This window comes from Eptesicus fuscus, chromosome 17 (genome assembly GCF_027574615.1).
Source record: "Eptesicus fuscus isolate TK198812 chromosome 17, DD_ASM_mEF_20220401, whole genome shotgun sequence".
Lineage (NCBI taxonomy): Eukaryota > Metazoa > Chordata > Mammalia > Chiroptera > Vespertilionidae > Eptesicus > Eptesicus fuscus.
Genome location: NC_072489.1, coordinates 37,522,299 through 37,542,995, shown reverse-complemented (window position 1 = coordinate 37,542,995; position 20,697 = coordinate 37,522,299). Strand labels below are relative to the sequence as shown.

The 20,697-nt window shown below is 36.8% G+C and overlaps 1 protein-coding gene across 5 annotated transcripts in view; it reads right to left on the bottom strand.

The window, feature by feature from the left end:
- EXOC6 (exocyst complex component 6) overlaps positions 1 to 20,697 on the bottom strand; it is a 159,559-nt gene that overhangs the window by 39,292 nt on the left and 99,570 nt on the right. For all 5 annotated transcript variants that reach the window (XM_054728794.1, XM_054728795.1, XM_008156906.3 and 2 more), the window contains 2 exons: positions 19,965 to 20,144; positions 6,586 to 6,727 (listed from right to left, as the gene is read on the bottom strand). In XM_054728794.1, the coding sequence (XP_054584769.1) occupies positions 6,586 to 6,727; positions 19,965 to 20,144 (322 nt within the window). The remainder of the gene's footprint in view (positions 1 to 6,585; positions 6,728 to 19,964; positions 20,145 to 20,697) is intronic.

Sequence of the window (20,697 nt, the reverse complement as noted above, 5' to 3'; positions counted from 1 at the left end):
GACCGGTCACTGTGACGTGAGCTGCCCCCTGGTGGTCAGTGCACTCCCACAGGGGGAGCACTGCTCAGCAGAAGCTGGGCTCATGGCGAGCGCAGCAGCTATGGCAGGAGCCTCTTCCGCCTCCACAGCAGTACTAAAGATGTCCAACCGAGAGCTTAGGCCATCCCATATAGAGCGGGCCTAAGCCATCAGTCAGACATCCCCCAAGGGGTCCTGGACTGTGAGAGGGTGCAGGCTGGGCTGAGGACCTCCCCCCCCCCCCCCGCCGGAGTGCATGAATTTCGTGCACCGGGCCTCTAGTAATAATAATAAAGAGACATTTAGGCCCAGGCCAGGTAGCTCAGTTGGTTAGAGCACTGTCCTGATACACCAACGTTGTGGATTTGAACTCCAATCAGGGCACATACTAGAAACAACCAATGAATGCATAAATATGTGGAGCAACAAGTCAATCGCTCTCTCTCAAATCAATTTTTAAAAGGCATTTAAATTTCTTCTTATGTCATTCACATGACTTTTCCTGAATCCTTTTATTTTGGGGTATGAATCTTTTTCAAGGCTAGAATTAGAGGCCCAGTGGCTTACTGTCACACACACAAAATCTATAAACAGACTTCATCTTTTTTTTTTTTTTTTGAGGTGGGTTGTCTTTATCCAAAATGAATAAAGACCAAGGCCTTCACACCTAGAGATTCCTCACTTCCTCAATAACTCACCACTGAAACAAGTGCCTGTACTCTTTAATCTGGAGCTCTTCTAATGCCCATAGATTTAAGATATTAAACTCTTAGGAACTGATTACCTCACTTAGGTATTTCTGTAGGATGCATGAAAAAGTACATTCTAGACTTATTCTGGATACTTCAAATCTTTCTGATTCCTGATGCTTTGAAAATATTTTGTACTTTGTTAATGATGTGCAGCGTCTCTGAGATGCCTTTATAGGGACTTAAGATGACATTTTGATCTTTTATTCTATACCAGGGGGGACTGTCTGGCCCTTGGGCTAAATAAGGCCTGCAAATTCATTTGGTCTGGCCCTGCCAAGGCATTAGGGGTGAGTTAGTTAAATGTTTGACCAAATATAGCAGGCTAATTTTAAGTTGATAATTTTGTATGGCCCCAGAATGATGTTATAAATATCCAAATGGCCCTTGGCAGAAAAAGGTTCCCCACCCCTGCTCTATACAGTTGCATTTGTAAAGAAGGTACCTATATTGTGGCCCAATGCATAACAGGTGTTTAATAAATATAAAACAAAACACATACACAGATTTAGAACATTATCTTCATGCCAACCTTTGCAAATGTTCCTCCATCTAGGAAGTGATTTCTCTTGAACTTACACAAAATCTGTAATAGGATCAAACTTTCAGAGTATTTGGAACACATACTTGCAATTCCAAAGTATATGTTCCTTGATGACTTCCTGACTTCTCCAACCATATAATTATAACTGTATCATGTTTATGGTCAAGTTAACCACAAGTATTCATTCATTCATTCATTCATCCATAGGCTCTACCTAATATTTTCAAACTATACAACTTTTTATCTAAATTAGATCTGCTACGTATACTTTCTCACAGTACCATATACTTTTCTTTTATAGACTTAACAATTTACCATTATATTTATTACTGCAATTATTTAATGACTGCCTCCCCACTGGGCTTAAGCCCCAAGAGGGTTAGGACCCTGAACAGCAAAGGTCCTAAGCACCAAGCACATAGTATATATGAATTAATTCACTAATGTGTGACTCCACACTCTCCTTTGTCTTAAATTTTGCTGCACCTGAATCTTAGAACAAGGATATATCTTGAAAATTACCAATTCAAACTACAATATTTCAAGGAAAAATTGAGGCCTCTAGATTGTTGAATGGTTTATCCAAAGCCACTTGCCCCAAATCTAGGCAGAGCCAGGACTGAAACCATGGTCTCAACTTCCTGACATGTGCTCAGACTATGTTAAGACTGATTTGAAAGCACTTTAAAGAAAAGTTCTATATAATTTCATATAATTCTACATTCCTGAACTCAGACATTTTTATCAAGTTTGACCTAGTATGGGTTAAAAAATAACAATTAAAAAAGATCCAAAGGAAAATGACAACTTCAGCCTAGATGTGCTATTTGTTTCTACCTGTGGACTGACATTCTGAGGCCTGAAAAATATATGTACAATGATTTTACAAAGTAAGAGGATGGAAAGATAAATATTCTGCTTTCTGTTCAAACCAAATACAAGGAAATATAACTCAGAATAAAGGTCATTCTTTTTTTAAAATATATTTTTATTGATATCAGAAAGGGAGATATAGAAACATTAATGATGAGAGAGAATCATTGATCAGCTGCCTCCTGCATGCCCCCTACTGGGGATTGAGCCCGCAACCCAGGCATGTGCCCTTGACTGGAATCGAACCCAAGATCCTTCAGTCTGCAGGCCAGCACTCTATCCACTGAGCCAAACTGGCTAGGTAGGGCAATGTCATTTTTGATGCTTATATTTCATACTCACCCCATTGCTTAAATTCTTTGATTTAAAGCTTTCTGAAGTTGCCCAGGATCTTGGTGGTTTCAGTTCCTGATCCCTATGCTACCGGACTTCCTTGAACTCTGGATCTCTTGCTAGCGTAAAACAGACTAGTAGGATTTTATGTTAATCCCAAGAACCAGTCACAGACTTTTAAGTAATGGTTTCTAAGCCTCCTGAAAAGAAAGTAATTACTATGAGTCAATATGGATTTATGAAATAGAGTAGTATAATTTTCTTCTTTGAAAGACTAATTATACTGGTACATGAGGAAAATTCAATGGTCATTATTCCTATCTGCCAGGAAGGTATCTGACAAAGTTGCTCATAACTAAGCAAAACTATTAGTTATATTCAATTAGGGAATTAGTAACTGGCTGACAAAATCTTAAGATACCCATAAAATTCTGAATAATGGATCTAAGTCAATATGAATGTAATGTGGTTCTCACACGTCATTATGCATCAGAATTACATATGAAGGTGGGCGTATTCAAAGACAAATTGCTTGGATCCTGTGTCCAGAATTCCCAATTCAGCAGGTGGGGCCCCAGAATTTGCATTTCTTTTTTAAAAAAAAAAATATGTTTTTATTGATATTTAGAGAGAGAGGAAAGGAGAGGGATAGCGAGATAGAAACATCAACGATGAAAGACAGACATTGATTGGCTGCTTCCTACATGGCCCCCTACTGGGGATCCAGCCTGCAACCTAGGCAGTGCCCTGACTGGAAATCGAACAGGTGTTGGTTCCTGGGTTGATGCTCAGCCACTGAACCACACCGGCCAGGTGAGAATTTGCTTTTCTAACAAGTTCCCAGATGATGCTGATGCTGCTCCTGGGGCCATGTTTTGAGGGCCACTCAGGTTCGTTCAACATTTTGCTAATGATCTTAAAGATGTAAAAAGCATGAGCACAAACCTGCAGATTATATTAAATTGCGATATAAAAAGATTTCAATTGGCCAGTTATGGGACAAATCTTAAAATAAAATTTAATAAGGATAATCTTAAAATCCTAAAACAAAAAGCAATATACAAGTATAGGATAAGAAAAACAGAGTTTAACAATAACAAAAGGAGCGAAAGATACAGAGATTTTAGAATGATTTGAGATATGCTCTGGCAACCAAAAAAGATAACAGTTTGGGCTCTACTAATAAAGTCCAGAATATAGGACAATGTATTTGATAGTCCAATTTCATATTATACTGGTTCCCCCACACCTGAGTATTCATGTATTCAACTTTAGGTATCAGACTTTAAACAGGAGGTAGTCAAACCAATTTGTTCAAAGAGCTTTGTATCTAAAATCATATCACATGAGAACAGTAAGAGGAATTCTTGATTTCCTCTTAGAAGATTTAAAAGGCTATAGGAGATGTTTTCATATAATGGGCTTGTGATGAAGATTTGTGTTTTTCTGTATGACTCTAAACAGAACTGCCACAGATAGTTGTCAGACTGATTACTACACATGGTTGCCCAGCTACGGAGAAGAGAGGGAGAGGGAAGACTGAAATCCAGCTCACATTTCATTTGATAAGCCATGTGTCTTGGTTGGGCAAAAGGGTAAACTTTTTCTAATTCACATAAAGGGGAAAACTCTAGAGATTTTTTTCCTTTTCTAATTTGCACAAAGGCAAAATGTGGACTCACGGTGACTCTAGCCCTCAAGTAGAACTAGTTCCATCAAGAGTTTAGAGAAAGTGATTTCGGCTCAATGTAAGAAATAATAAGAGTGATGTAGTATATTGAAACTCATTTTCTGAAAGTAGTTAATTCCTCAAATTGGATGTTCAAGAATATCTGAAGAAAAAAAAAAGAAAGCGTATCTGGACAACTACTTGGTAGGGTTATTTTAGAGAGGATTTCAAGGTAGGTAGAGGAGTGTGTGTGTGTGTGTCTGAGAGAGAGAGAGAGAGAGAGAGAGAGAGAGAGAGAGAGAGAGAGAGAGAGAGAGAGAGAGAGAGAGAGAGAGATTAGTCCTTTAAGAAAACATAAGCATTTTAAAAGGAGCCCTCAGTAACTCCACCCAAAGTAACAAAAGGTAGAAGCTATCCTATGGCAGGACAGAGGCAAAGATTGATTTTTTATGTGCCTTTCTCCAAACATAGTTAGACTAGCCCTTCACAGAGGGAGATAAGAGAACAGAAAGAAGTTCTAGATAGCTAAAGTTGCCTAGCCAAACAGTAATTTCCATTGTTGGACAAAAACATCTACAGACGGTCCTCAGGTTACGTCAGACTCAACATACGTCGTTTCATGGTTACGTTGCCATCTCCCATTTATTTATTAAAAAAAAAAAAAAAAGTTCCGTCTTTTCGACATATGTACATGTGTGCTTTGTTTTTTTATTATGTATTTACCACAAGTAAAGGTCAGGAATTGTTATCTTTTAAATTTTTTTACTGTTTCACGTCATTACTGCTGTGTATGTGTTCCATGTGAGTGATGTAGTTGCTTATGCAGGTGGGTTCCGACTTAGGGCGAAAATCGCGGTACATCGCGCCGCAGGAACGGATCTCCGACATAACCAAGGACCTACTATAACTGAGAAGACACAACCAAATGCCAATAAACGGTTCAACCACCTAATTATTCAAATCCACATTAAAGATGTAATAATACAAAATGCCTCAAGCAGTATTTCTATAAGATGTTTATATGAGCAATGTCATACAGGAATGATCTCATGGACAACTTTTAATGAACTTTGGGAAATTAGTTTTAAACCATTTGTAGAATAGAATAATAAAAATGGCTTGGAGCTTGGAAACTTGTCAAAAATGGTTTTTTTTGTAAATGCAAAATAAATATCATTTTGTAAATAAGTTTTATTTTGAAAAATAAAGATGATAAAGGTTTTCTAATTACAAAAAATTATGAATGCTTTTTAGGAAAGGAAATGAATCCTCCCTATTCCCTAGGGAAAGACTACCTTTCTTTTGCTTTTTTATAAGGATCTCTCTCTCTTTTTTAAGAAAATAGGTTTTTAAAATCTTTGAATTTATTTGTGTGTGTATGTGTGACAGATAAACAACTGATCTTGATCAAAGAGCTTACATACTTTTTCTTTTTAATATTAATTATGGCTTTTTCTAGAAGAATGAGCAAATATTTTATATTTGTTTGAAAAAAATCTGTTACCTTTTCTTCAGTTGCAATCTGCTGACATTTAATTTTTTAATGTCTTTCACACAGAATATATTATTGCAAAGCTTGCCTCAGAGAAATAGTTTATAACTCTTCTTGTGCCCCACTGATTTTCAACTTATTAGCAATGGTGCCTGACTGAACCATCAACCAGGGATTTCCATCATTTAATCAGTGTACCATTCATTTGAAAGTGATGCTTAAACACTGCTCTGTATGCTCATTCCCTGCATTTAATATAATGTAGGTTTTATCACATCCAGAAGCATATATGTCAATGCTAATAACCAAATAGCACAACTGGTTATGAAGCCAACTGGCTAATGTCAACATTAGATTATGGAATATGCCAACCTCATTACCTAAAGAAAACAAAGTGGAAAACAATGGCAATGGTAAAGGCTTGAGAAATTCTTTGGGGAAGAGAACAAAACATTCAGAATATAAAAGAAACTTCATTTGGAACACAGAGTCCTAAAATCATACTTCTAGCAACTATCTAAAAAGTTACTTACAGAGAAAGTAAGAATGGCAAACTTAGAATAATTTTATTCATTTATGACAAACATTTGGAGAGTCCTGGCAAGAATGACCAGAAGAAGGAATAAGGGGGAAACAGAATCATCTATGTAATGATCCCTGTCTGGACTGCCATTCCAGTGCCTCTCTCTCTCGAGGCCCTAAAAGTGAAGCTGGAAGTTTTCTCTTCCTGGAAGGAAGCTGCGTCTAAGGCTGCTAAAGGTTTAGCTCAATCAGGCCTTGTCCCTCCTTTCTGAACTATCAGGCCTTGTCCCTCCTTTCTGAACTATCCTACTATAGGCCCTTGGTTTCATATAATTTAAATGTAGATTCCTAGAAATGCATGAGATTTAACCAACAAGGTACTTACATTCACATTGTATGACATCTAAGTTAAATTGCTGAATGGCTCCCATGCTTATCTGTTTTAACTCACTGTCCAGTAACATCTGCATTAAGGATGTTGACAGATGCTGGCAGGCTGACATGCAAGCGGTCTGGGCAACTTTCCCCTGTTTAAAACAAATATCCAAACCAAAAAATAAGCAAACAAAGAAACAAACAAATATCACATAAAGTATCAGAAATATTATGTACCTGGCATTCTTTTGTTCCTTTTTTGGGGGTACAAGAGCGACTACTGGTCTTTCTGTTTCTGCATTCGGAGTGGCTATGCCTTTTAGCATTGGAATTAAAATTAATATTCTTGTTCACCTGTCCTTCTCAGGACATAAATATCATTAAAACTCTTACTCCACATAGGAAAATTAAAATACAAGTAAAAAATTATTTCAGATCCCTTGAAATGTCTCAAGTATTTTAAAACACATTAAAATATGATACTTATTACATAAAATTAACTTATATTGACAGACATTTTATTTATATCATGCTCTTTAAGCTCTTCTTTACCTAATTAATCATGCCAGAATAAAGGAAATTAATAAACAGTGTAATTCAAGTTATTAACATTTTAACTAAGTTAAAAATATACTTTGTCATAAGTTCTAATCACAACATTAGTTTGGACTACAGTTTCAATTATCGGGAAATAAAAGACTTCAAAATCATCTACAGATCCACATTTAGGTTTAAAAAGTAAGTTTCTAAATCATCTGATAATTTAGAAATATGTAGTTAAGTAAAACTACAAGTACTTGTGGTTTTCTTTCATTAAATATACAAAGCATTAGGAAAGTTTCTACTAAAATAAGTTGCTAAAACACTACATGAACTTTCATTGATAGCTTTAATTAAGGCTCTATTTTCTCAAAATGATTTTTAAAATGATAATTTTAAATGTTTAGCCTTTAGATTACATAGCTGAATCACAATACAATGTCACTTTTAGTATAAATTGTTTCTTTGAACAGGCTTTATATTTCAACTAGAAGCTTAAAATAATGTAAAGACTCAAAGTTTTCTAGTGTAATACTGCTCCTAAAATGGCTATCTTCAACCTACATTTATGTGATTTGGTGGTGGACCAATTCCCAAAATAAGATTCAAAGACTATAAATATGGTTGGAAATAATGACTTCTGGAAGATGTACCAAGTTTTGCTTCATTTGCATTAACTAATATTTACTCAGTGATATTTAATAATTATTTTTTCCTAGTTATCACAAAAACTCTTTAGCTACAAAATATCTCCCAAACATATATGCTACAATATATTTGTACAAAAATATTTACATAGAGTTGATGTGTTAGAAAAGAAATAACATAAATATATCTTTGTGATATTTACTAGAACTACATTTGTTCAAGTTACACATTTAAAATTAGATGAGAAACAAGCAACTTTTATGAATGAGTATTTAGCATTTAGACATTATGCACAGCGAAAAACTGCGTATCTGAAATGGAATGTCAATTTCTCAATCAAAAACTTTAGGGATTAAAGCCGACGCAAACAATATATTTGACAGATACTGATGAACCGTCAAAAAGGAATGTAACAAACAATGCAAAACCCAGCATGCTTCCAGATCCCTCAAACCCAAGAGGAATTAGTCTGGGAGACATGCAGCTCCATTCCCAAAGCAGAATAATATCAATATGAATGGGGGGGTGGGGAGGAGTAGAAAAGGAGAAATCAATGCCATGTAATTTAATTACAATGTAATAGGCTCAAGAATACTTAATGGAAATGTCATTTTGACATAATGGAACAACTAGTGCATTTTAGTTTAATGTACTTCTCTATTAAATCAGCTCCATGTCCTACTTATGTTGCTATTATAATATACTAACTACAAAAGCAGATTAATAAATTGCCAAAACAAAATTACTATTATATTCATCTCATAAGCAAACACACTGCACAATGAAAGTGGTATTATTTTAAGGTGATCTTTAAAATTTAACATGAGTTCAGATGCTACAAATGACTATAAAGCAATAGTACTAGAGCCAAAAATGATGGTAAAAGTACAGAAATACAGGCTACTCTATAAATTTAGTGGAAAGAGATAATGAAAACACAAACACACACATGCCCACACATGAATTTAGCCTTTGTTTAAATCACATATGCAATAATAAAATTCTATGTTAAATTTCTTTAATTATGCATATTAAGTAGAGACTTATTGTTCTCAAATGAAATAAATTCGTCCTTTGCATAGCTCAAAATGGAAGTTAATATCAAGGGCTCAGATTCTTAATTTTTTAACAGATTATGTATTGTTTTTTAAAATAGCTACTTCCTAACTATAAAAGGTAAACAAAATTCTTACATTTCACCTAATACTTATTTTTAGATACAGATAAGAAATTTTTAATTTTCCAAATATTTTGCACATCCAAAAAATATATTTGGTAATTCATTTCTGATGCTTGTAGCACTTAGCATACTTTGATATAATCAAAACACCTCTTTCTGAACACTATTATTGTTATTATTGTTGATGTTCTTACTAATATATCATTCTAGGACAAAAATAATCTAAATAGTCTTACAATTACCTTTAGAAATAGAGATGCTCTGTTTTTGGTTTTTAACATTATAACAAACAAAGCCAAAATAGTTAAGTGAAGTGACTGAGAAAATATAGCACATTTAACAAATTTCAAGTACCTAGAAATTTCTGCTGCCCTCATCTGAAAAATTAATTGCAACTATTACTAACATTTTCCTTCCCTTTAACAACACAAAGTTCAATAAATAAGTAAAAACACCTGCCAACTTTTAAAGGTAACTACTTTTTTACCCAGCTCTAACATTTTGCTGAAAAACAACTTGCAAAGAGAGAACACCCTTAGACAAACTTCTTATATTTCAAAGGAACTTGTAAAAGAGAATCTGCTGACATATTAGAGCCTTTTTGCATTACCCAAAAGCTTTTCTTTTCAGAACAATTGTGGTAAAGAGACATTTGGCTCCTAGGAAATTCCCAGAGGGTCAACCACATGCATCCTTCCATGGCACCTTCACAGTGCTGCTTTCTAGATCCATGTCTCAAAAGCAGCTTTCATCATTTACTTGTGTGTCAGTCAATATGATTTATGGACTGCATTCAACAAAGTCAAAGCATATAGAATGAGAAATATGACTACAATCTGCTAATTTGTTTTGTATTGAGCCACTTAAGAGTCAAAGACCTGATGTCAGACTGAGACCAGCAACACAATTAACCAGTCGGTGACAGATTCATCCATCCTCCCTGCCAGGCTGTGCCAATCAAAGACAGCATGAGGCGACATTTGGTGAAATCAGTAAGAAAACTCATTCTCTAAGTAACCTATGTGAGACCTTGATTGACACTTTTTGAATTTAGTTTGTGGAACACAGCCACTCTTTACCCAATAGTCCCTCGCTGCAAGCTGTGAAATAAGGCTTTTAATGCCAATCACAGGAACAATAAACCACAAACCACCAACCTTCAGTTTAAAAGGAATCAAGAAAACACATCTGCTTGTATGTCAAGCCAAATTTCCAAAATAATTTACTATTATAGATTAGGCTAAAGATACTGTTTCCTTTGAAATATCATAAAATGACATGATAACAAAAATACAACACATTTTATTAATTATGACTCAACTGTTTTAGTTTCAAAGTAATGTTTTGATAGATCTACTCCAATATAATAGTAGGAGAAATGTAGAATGCTTAAAAACTAATTTGACACACTTAAATTTTCATTGAAGCTTTCATTTCTGTCTCACCATTCTCTTATTTCAAAGATCTAATAAAAAAGGTTTGATTTCAACAGTAATTATTTAAAAGCATTTTTCAATACTGCTTTCATTCTCTCAAGTACCTTTAAGATAAAAACATGCTCTTGAAACCACAAACCATTCTGTATTGTTCTACTTTCCTTAATGATCCCAAGAGAGCCCATTTTCCGTTATATCCCTATAAAAAGTCAACTTCGCACAATAACCTACTTTTTTATTTAAGTAAAAAGGAATATATAGACTTGGAAATATTCTGCTGTATTTATTATTCTTTAAATTGATAGCAGGTTTTGTTTTAAAAGGTTATGTAATTCTTGCCAGAAAATAGTGGGAAAACGAAATTAAATTGTGATCAATTTAAAAATTAAATCTAACGATGGTAAGTGAATTTATTAATTCTGATTTTGTATGGCTGTCTAAAGTTATTTAACTTAAAGCAATAAAATACTACAGTATTCAAACTCACTGCCTCTCAGTTTGCTATATAAATTTAGTTATGAGATTGTGAAATAGTCTTTCAGAAGGAAGGCAAAAGAGGAAGGAAAGTATTTTAATGAATCAGTCTCCTAAAGAGCTACAATTTATGTTCTTTGAAAACACACAGACTGAAAGAGTGAGGACTTTCATCAAATGTGGAGTAAACACTAAAATTAGAAACAAATTCTCAAATGAAATATGAAAAAAGATGCCCATTTAAAAAGTAGACATTAATTTTAAAAATCTATTATTCTTCCTTCTATTTTATATAAGAACCACTAATCTAAAGTTTTACTGTATTAAACTACATTTTGCTCTAATGGAAAGAATGTTATTAAATCAGGGGGAAAAACATACCTATAACATTAGTATAAAACATAAAAATTTCCCCATGATGATTTAAAAAATGCACAAAAATTCCTCTATATAGTAAGATAGATTTTAATCTATTTTCTGGCTGAACACTCTGTATAACACTGAAATGTATAACACTGAAATGTCTCAGATTCCCAATAATAGAGAATGGATGAGTTATAAGGTTTAAATATCAAGATGAATTCCTTTAGTGAGTTTTAATAATAACTTTAACACCATCTTGAAGACAGATTTTTGAAATTATGCCAAAAACATTCATAGGATTATCAAAATATACTCACTCTAACACCCCCAAAATTCTCCAAAATATTTTTTGCACTTCTATTTTCTTCTCATGCTCTCAATTCTGTTCCTATCTAAATAGCTATAGCCCCAAAAGAACTGGTTACCACATGAGTTAACCACAATCCCCACAATTATGAATTCTCTCTTCTTAAGCTTTTCTCCTCCTAACAATTTCTAATCATAAGGACATGGAGACACACACACACACACACACACACACACACACACAGCTTACACAGAATTCAATTACTATAGTAAAGTTAGGAAATTCGACAAACTGGGAAAATCTCAGGACACCTGTAATTTATGGCATATTTTTATTTCACTCAAAACTTCCTTATCCCAATTAGAAGAGAAACCAAGATGGCTGCATAGGTAAACACCTGAACTTGCTGCCTTGCACAACCACTTCAAAACTACAACTAAAAGACAAAACAGACATCATCCAGAACCACAGGAAGGCTGGCTGAGTGGAAATTCTACAACTAGAAGGAAAGAGAAAAGCATACTGAGATTCTGAGGAGGTGCGGAAGTCAAGTGCAGTCAAGTGCGGAGGTTTGGAGGCGCGCGTGTAAAGGGCTGGCAACTGAGGACATGGGTGTCTTTCTCAATCGGGAGGGAGACACAAGCTCCCAACTGCTCTGAACCCCAGTACCGGGCAAGACTCTGAGGACTCAGACTCATATGGGGGGGAAACTGGACTGTCTGGCATCAGGCCTGAACACGAAGGCGGCTTTTTCCCAGAGGTGCTTGCAGCGATTACCACGGGACACTGAGACCCTGGGGCCTCTTAGGGCAGGGCTGAAGGTCAGCCATTACTATTTGCTCCACTCTGTTGATTCCCTGAGACCCCACCCCAGCTGTGCACAGAGGCTTTTGCATATGAATGGCCTGGCCCTTGGCAATCTAAAATTACCTAACAAACTGCAACTGGGTCAGAGAGCCCCAGTACTTCCAAAAGAAGGTCCAAGGCTCAAAAGCAGCTTGCATTGCTTCAGAGCTGGGCCTCATCTGGGCACCTCCGAACCCCAAACAAAGAAGAGGAATCTGCTGATCTCTCCATAGCTCCTGCTGGGTGGCCTCAGGCAGAGCTAAATTTGCACCTCCTTGGAGATCCAAGAGCCAGTGTACCCAGTGGTCAGAGTGAGACCATTCAGATTACAACTCCTCAGATCCATAAGGGACACACTCAGGGGGCAGACTCAGTGAGCACCAAAGCCTCACTAAAGCAAGTCCTGCCCCATAAGGGTGTCTCCAGCACAGAAGTTTTCCCATTGTAGACACAACTGATCCTCACAGCCAACTGGCCTGGAGGTCAATTCCTCCCAGTGATACCAAAAACAATCAAGGCTTAACTACACCAAGACTGTGTACACAACCCACAAAGGGGTGCACCAAGAGTGTCCACATCAGGTAATTGGGGAGGCTGAGCCACTAGGCCCTATAGGACACCTAGCACACAAAGCCACTCTATCAACACAGGGAAGCAGCCAAAATGCGGAGACAAAGAAACAGGTCACAAATGACAGAAATGGAGGAAAACAAACTATTGGATATAGAGTTCAAAACCACGGTTATAAAGTTTTTCAAGAATTTTCTAGAAACCGCTGATAAATTTAGTGAGTCCCTCGAGGAAATGAAAAAGGACCAACTAGAAATTAAGCATACACTGACTGAAATAAAGAATAATATGCAGAGATCCAACAGCAGATTAGAGGATTGTAAGAATCAAGTCAAAGACTTGAAATACAAAGAAACAAAAAACACCCAACCAGAAAAGAAAAAAGAATCCAAAAATATGAAGACAGTGTAAGAAGCCTCTGGGACAACTTCAAGCGTACCAACATCAGAATTATGGGGGTGCCAGAAGAAGAGAGAGAGCAAGATATTGAAAACCTATTTGAATAAATAATGACAGAAAACTTCCCCTACCTGGTGAAAGAAATAGACTTACAAGTCCAGGAAGTGCAGAGAACCCCAAACAAAAGGAATCCAAAGAGGACCACACCAAGACACATCATAATTAAAATGCCAAGAGCAAAAGACAAAGAGAATATTAAAAGCAGCAAGAGAAAAACAGTTAGTTACCTATAAGGGATTGTCAGCTGATTTCTCAACAGAAACTATGCAGGCCAGATGGGAGTGGCAAGAAATATTCAAAGTGATGAATAGCAAGAACCTACAACCAAGATTACTCTACCCAGCAAAGCTATCATTCAGAATTGAAGGTCATATAAAGAGCTTCACAGATAAGAAAAAGCTAAAGGAGTTCATCACCACCAAACCAGTATTATATGAAATGCTGAAAGGTATTCTTTTTTTTTTTTTAATATATTTTATTGATTTTTTACAGAGAGGAAGAGAGAGGGATAGAGAGTTAGAAACATTGATGAGAGAGAAACATCGATCAGCTGCCTCTTGCACACCCCCTACTGGGGATGTGCCCGCAACCAAGGTACATGCCCTTGACCAGAATCGAACCTGGGACCCTTGAGTCCGCAGGCCGACGCTCTATCCACTAAGCCAAACCGGTTTCGGCTGAAAGGTATTCTTTAAGAAGAGGAAGAAGAAGAAAAAGGTAAAGATAAAAATTATGAACAACAAATATGTATCTATCAACAAGTGAATCTAAAAATCAAGTGAATTAAAAATCTGATGAACAGAATAAACTGGTGAATATAATAGAATCAGGGGCATAGAAAGGGAGTGGACTGACAATTCTCGGGGCAAAGAGGGTGTGGGGGATGCGGGAAGAGACTGGACAAAAATCATACACCTATGGATGAGGACAGTGCGGGAGGGGGGTAAGGGCAGAGGATAGGGTGGGAACCAGGTGGAGGGAAGCTATGGGGGGGAAAAAGAGGAACAACTGTAATAATCTGAACAATAAAGATTTATTTAAAAAAAAAAAACAAGAAAACTTCCTTATCCCAACCAAAGGCTCATCAAACTTTGATGGCCTTTTTCTGTTTTGTTTTGTTTTGTTTTGTTTTGTTTTGTTTTGTTTTGTTTTAAGCAACCTTTTTAACATGGTCTTAGATGACAGATTCGTAGCTTTCTGCAAGTATTGTTGCTGTCACAGCAGTCCCATGATAGCATCAAACTAATTTTAATAGGCAGAAAGATAATGCAAGGACAAGCAGAGCAGTAAAAGTCTAGAAGAGGTCAAGGTTTTGAAGAAATGCCTCTGCTTCCAGGCTACTAATACTATCAGAAATGTAGATAGAATGGTGAAAGCTGCATGCACTGTGGCTGAGTAGTAGGAGGAGGAAGCTAGTCTGTGCTGACTGAGAGCTGACAGAGGTTATTCCTAACACTTAAATCTACTTGATTACAGCAAAGTGGAAGTCAGGCATCTGTTTCAGTAGGGAATTGTTAAAAATATGATGGCCCTATAATTTCTCTCACTTGCAAATGTAAGAAAAGCAAGGGAAGTTAGAGAGGAGATGTAATTTCCCGTGTGGTGACTGAGTAGATGGCCAAGCCACAGAATTCAGGTTGAAAAACTGAAACATTCCAGGAACTATTATTAAAGCAGCAGCTTTGTGATATAGCACAGTCATCTTCATTTCTTTACCTAAGAATCCAGCTTAGAGTATCAAGGTTATATCATCATTAAAATGTACTATTTTGCAATCCAAGCATGACTTAAAATTTGCAAATAAGTTCCCAGGTTAGATAATATAAGTGGTTTCCACATCGTTAGTAAAATGGACAAATGTCACCCAATCCAAATGACTCTATCTTAATACATGTAGGTTTGTAGCTGATAGATTATAAACACAGCCATATATATAAATACTAGAGGCCCGGTGCACAAATTTGTGCACGGGTGGGGTCCCTTGGCCTGGCCAGTGATCGGAGCAAATTGGGCTGTCTTGTCCAGTCCCAGGGGAGGGACCGTGGGAGGTTGGCTGGCCGCGGGAGATTGGCTGTGGGAGCGCACTGACCACCAAGGGGCAGCTCCTGCATTGAGTGTCCCCTGAAGGTCAGTGAGCGTCATAGCGACCAGTTGACCTGTCGCAATGGCACTTAGGCTTTTATATATATAAATAGAACAGAGTAGTAGGCCTTTGTCATTCAAGGATTTCAAACTTTTAAGATGACTCCAGAGTCCAGTAGGGCTTCATTTGGTTAGAGGCACACATATGATTAACATGCTCTGTGAAATGGGTATGCAGGGGGAGGCAGAAAATAATTTGGACTGGATGCAGAGTCTATTGTGAAACACAGGTTAAAGGGAAGATACCATTTGTTTTCCTAAAACTGTACTGTTCCTCTCTGCAAAAACTCAAGTAACTTTCTAAACATGAATTCTTTGTCACCATCTGGCCAAAAACTGCCAGATGGTACATTTTTGTTTGCTTTTTAGTACTCAAACTTCCTGTTCAAGATGGTATTTTGCTTATAAAGCCTACACTATAGATCTAGTCTATTTAATCTATAGCTGTTAAAGAGTAAAGTTAAAGGATATTTGTAAGTGTGCATATGTATGTATGTATGTATGTATGTATGTACATGAATACTATACATATATTTAGTTTATAGGCTCAAAAGATACCATTTATTTTAATTGTTTCCATTTAACCTCCCTGGCATGGTGTGGTGATAATGGAAAGAAAGGCAAGGAAAGTGACATAACTTGTGGAATTCAGTGCAAAGTAAAAATGTGGGGTTTCTTGCTTAAGAATTATTAAGAATTTCAAGACAATAAGAATGAAGCACCAAGTCACCTGCAGGACCTTCCTAAACTGCACAGTAGCACGTCCATGAAGTAGGTCCCAAAGAGAGGAGACCACAATTCTGTGGCTAGCTCCACACTGCTCACCCTAGGCAAAATGCCCCCAAAATTTATATTAAAATTCCCAGTCAGATTGCTACTCAAGGGAAAGTCTATTAAAAAAAAAAAAAATAGAGTACTGCCCAGCTGGTGTGGCTCAATGGTTGAGTGTCAACCTATGAACCAGGAGATCATGGTTCAATTCCTGATCAGGGCACATGCCTGGTTTGTGGGCTCGATCCCCAGTGTGGGGCATGCAGGAGGCAGCTGATTAATGAGTCTCTCTCAGCATTGATGTTTCTATCTCTCTCTCTCTCCCTCTCCCTTCCTCTCTAAAATCAATAAAAATCTATATATTTTTAAAAATAGGGTATTTACACAGTAGCAGAATAAACCCATATAAGCTTTCAAGGACTTCTTTACTAAAAGAGAATGAGCAAAATAAAATTTTCAAAACCTATTTGAGCATAACAGAAATAATTCAAGAAACAGAAAATGTCTTTAAGAAACCTCTAATACTCAAGGATATCTGAAAGATAATATATCTATTTTTAAAAAGAAACAGTAGTCTATGAAAAAAATCCTTAAAAACAGAAGTAATTCCTTGGAAATTAAAAGTATAATTAATAATATAGTCTATAGAAGAACGAAAAATAAAATTGAGAAAATCTCACAAAATCTCAATAAAATTGAGAAAATCTCTTCCCTTCATAAGAAGAAGAAAAAATATAAATAAGAAATGAAGGGAAGGATAAAAGACAGAGGACCAATTTGGGAACTTTAACATCTAACTAATGAGAGTTCAGGAAAGAGAGAACAGAAAAATGGAGGGAACAAAATTATCTTAAAAATAATAGAAGGCGATTCTCTGTACTGTATAAAGGATACAAAATTTTTTAAAGAAAGGGGCCACTGAGTGAAGAGCTAAGTAAATGAAATAAAAGCTATCTCCCACATGTTCCTATGACACTTCAGAATGTTAAGGATTCAAAAACAGATCCTAAAATGTGGAGGCCAAAGACAATAGAGGAATACAAAGGAAATTACCAGAGTAAAAGCTCTTCAACCTAGAATTATATAACCAGCTAAACTATTTTTTCCCTGTCCACATACTTATTTATTCATACCTGAGTTAAGTCAAACTATTAGAAATAAAGTGACATTTGTGAAATCTTATGCAGAATATAAAATCAAAGATAAGTGTGCATTGAGCTTTGATTCATAGTTACAATATCTTTAAACCAGACAAGACATCATGAGACACATGTGAGCCTAACACCTGCTATCTGCAACATACTAACCAGCTAAAATATTAATCAAACATGAGGGTGTAAGAAGGTATTTTAGGATATGCAAGGACTTAAATAGTGAACTTCACTCTTTGGAGGAAGTTATTGAGGCAGTTCAACAAAACCAACCAGTGAGATAATAAAAACACAAAGAATCCAAGAAACAGTTCTCAACCCAGAGAGTAGAGAAGGAAAGTTCCAGGGTAATAGCTATGCATGATCTAAAATATCCAGAGAGCAACTGGTACACATTAGAGACAAAGGCCTCTGGAGCTGTCAGAAGACAGTAAACGAACAACTGAGAGAGCGTCTGTTTATTCCTGAGGATTGCTTTTGGCTAGAAGCATGGAGATTTACACTGACAAAATGAATTCAAATTAATTCAACAATTACTTAATGAATATTTCATGAGGAACACTTTTTAGAAATTAGTTGATATAAAAATTAAATATATATAAAGGTTCCCCTTTTTAACTCAAGGACAGCAGTTAAAAATATGTCATCCCTGAGTAAGCTTCTCTAAGTTCTTTAGCACAGACCCACCATTATAATCTCCTTTAAGATATTCTTTTAGCCTGGCCAGCATGGCTCAGTGGTTGAGCATCAACTTATGAACCAGGAGATCATGGTTTGATTCCCGGTCAGGGTACATGCACCTGTTGCAGGCTTGGCCCCCAGTAGGGTCATGCAGGAGGCAGCCAATCAATGATTCTCTTTCATTATTGATATTTCAATCTCTTTTTCCCTTCCTCTCTGAAATCAATAAACATATCCTATATAATAAAAGCCTAATATGCTAAGTGTCCGGTCGTCCGTTCAAACAATCAAAGCATAATATGCTAATGATATGCTAAGGACACTCAACCGCTTGCTGTGATGTGCACTGACCACCAAGGGGCAGACAGTCAACTAGTCGATCAGTCGCTATGAGGTGTACTGACCACCAGGGGGCAGATGCTCCTACCAGTAGGTTAGCTTGCTGCTGGGGTCTGGCCGATCCAGACTGAGCAAGATGGGCCGGACCCACCCTGGAGCCCTCGCGTGGCCCCTCCCTGGCTGGCAACCTCCTGCATCCCTCCCCGACCCCGATCGTGCACTGGTGCCCTCCCAAGGGACCCCCTCCAGGGATGTCAGAGAGCCGGTTTCAGCACGATCCGGCAGGCCAGGCTGAGGGACCCCACTGGTGCACAAATTCACGCATCAGGTCTCTAGTATATATATATTTTTAAAAAGATATCCTTTAAAAATATTTTTTAGTAACACCTTTCTTAAACTAATCTAATTGGCCCTTGGAGCAACTCCTAATAAGGAAAGAGTAAATGATGAGGAGAATAACTTTCCCCCCCTCCCCCGCATTTTTAAACAAGGGAAACAGCTGGAAGCAGTTAGGTAGGTTTCAAATTAAATACTTTATTTTTGCATTCTGCTATATCTTTTTTTTTAAATATATTTTATTGATTTTTTACAGAGAGGAAGGGAGAGGGAGAGTTAGAAACATCGATGAAAGAGAAACATTGATCAGCTGCCTCCTGCACACCTCCTACTGGGGATGTGCCCACAACCAAGGTACATGCCCTTGACCGGAATCAAACCTGGGACCTTTCAGTCCACAGGCCGACGCTCTATCCACTGAGCCAAACCGGTTAGGGCCATTCTACTATATCTTATCATGAGATAAAAAGATCAATATAATTTTTTTCTATTTTTTTATTATTTTATTTTTATTCTTTTATTTATACAAAAACTACTCCATTCACATTTTAACAGTTCTATTACTTTTGAATATACCTAAAGAGAGCATGCTCACTCCACAATAATCTCTGGTCTTTGTATTCCTCATCTGAAGAACCCAATGTTTCAGCTTATTCACATTCAAATGTCCCTGTTATATGTTTTTTGGGGGTTAATTTTCATCAATAGATTGTTCAAGATTTAGATAAACTATGACTATATATCAGGATAGAGCAATGCTCCTATTTTACTTTTAATCTCTGGCCTAAAAATATCCAATAATTTCTAGGCCTTTTCTAACTGGAAAAGCCATTGATTACACTGACTTTTATGAAAACCACTTCTATTAGTTTATTTCTATTTAAGTCTACACTGTCAATTTCACAGTTTTATTTTGGTTTTGATGGGAAGAGAGTTATAGATATTTTGATTAAAAAGTAAAACAAATTAAAACTTCAAACAATTGGGTAAGTTAGGATTCTTCACATATTAATATATAATAATGGAAGAGGAAATACATTCTAGCTGGGAAGTTGATTTAAACAAGTAAACATCAAACTAAAATTGAATTCTAAAATATACTTCAGTAAGCAAAATTATAAATTTTTGAAAAAATGTTATACTTACAGGCAAATGAGTAAACACTTGAAAGATGCTTCTCAAAAAATTAATAAGATCCATTAAATAGCCACTAGCTCTTCCATCTGGCTCAGACATTGTCCAATCATAATCAGCAAGCTGAACAAATTCATCAATTTTTTGATTAAGTTTGGTATATATTTCTCCTTCTGCTGCATGTCGGGCATCCTGACAGGGGACAAAATAACAACAAACAAGAAATATTTATAGAAGCAGATAATAAGTTTTCTTAAATTCTAAATTTTGTTTTATATTTTTCTTTGGTCTAATATTTTAGTCATTTATTCAGATACTAGAGGCCTGGTGCATGGATTCGTGCACCAGTGTGGTCCCTCGGACTGGCCTGTGGGATTGGGCCAAAACCAGCTCTCCGACATCCCCCGAGGGGTCCTGGATTGCTAGAAGGCGCAGGCCAGGCTGAAGGACCCCACCAGTGCAAAGGGAGGTTGGCCAGCCGGGGAGGGACCACGGGAGGGCTCCAGGGCATGTCCGGCCCATCTCGCTCAGTCCCGATCCGCCAGACCCCAGCAGCAAGCTAACCTACCGGTTGGAGCATCTGCCTCCTAGTGGTCAGTGAATGTCATAGCAACTGGTTGACTGGTAGACCGTCTGCCCCCTGGTGGTCAGTGCACATCATAGTGAGTGGTTGAGTGTCCTTAGCACATCATTAGCATATTAGACTTTGGTTGAATGGCCGACTGGTTGACCGGACACTTAGCAT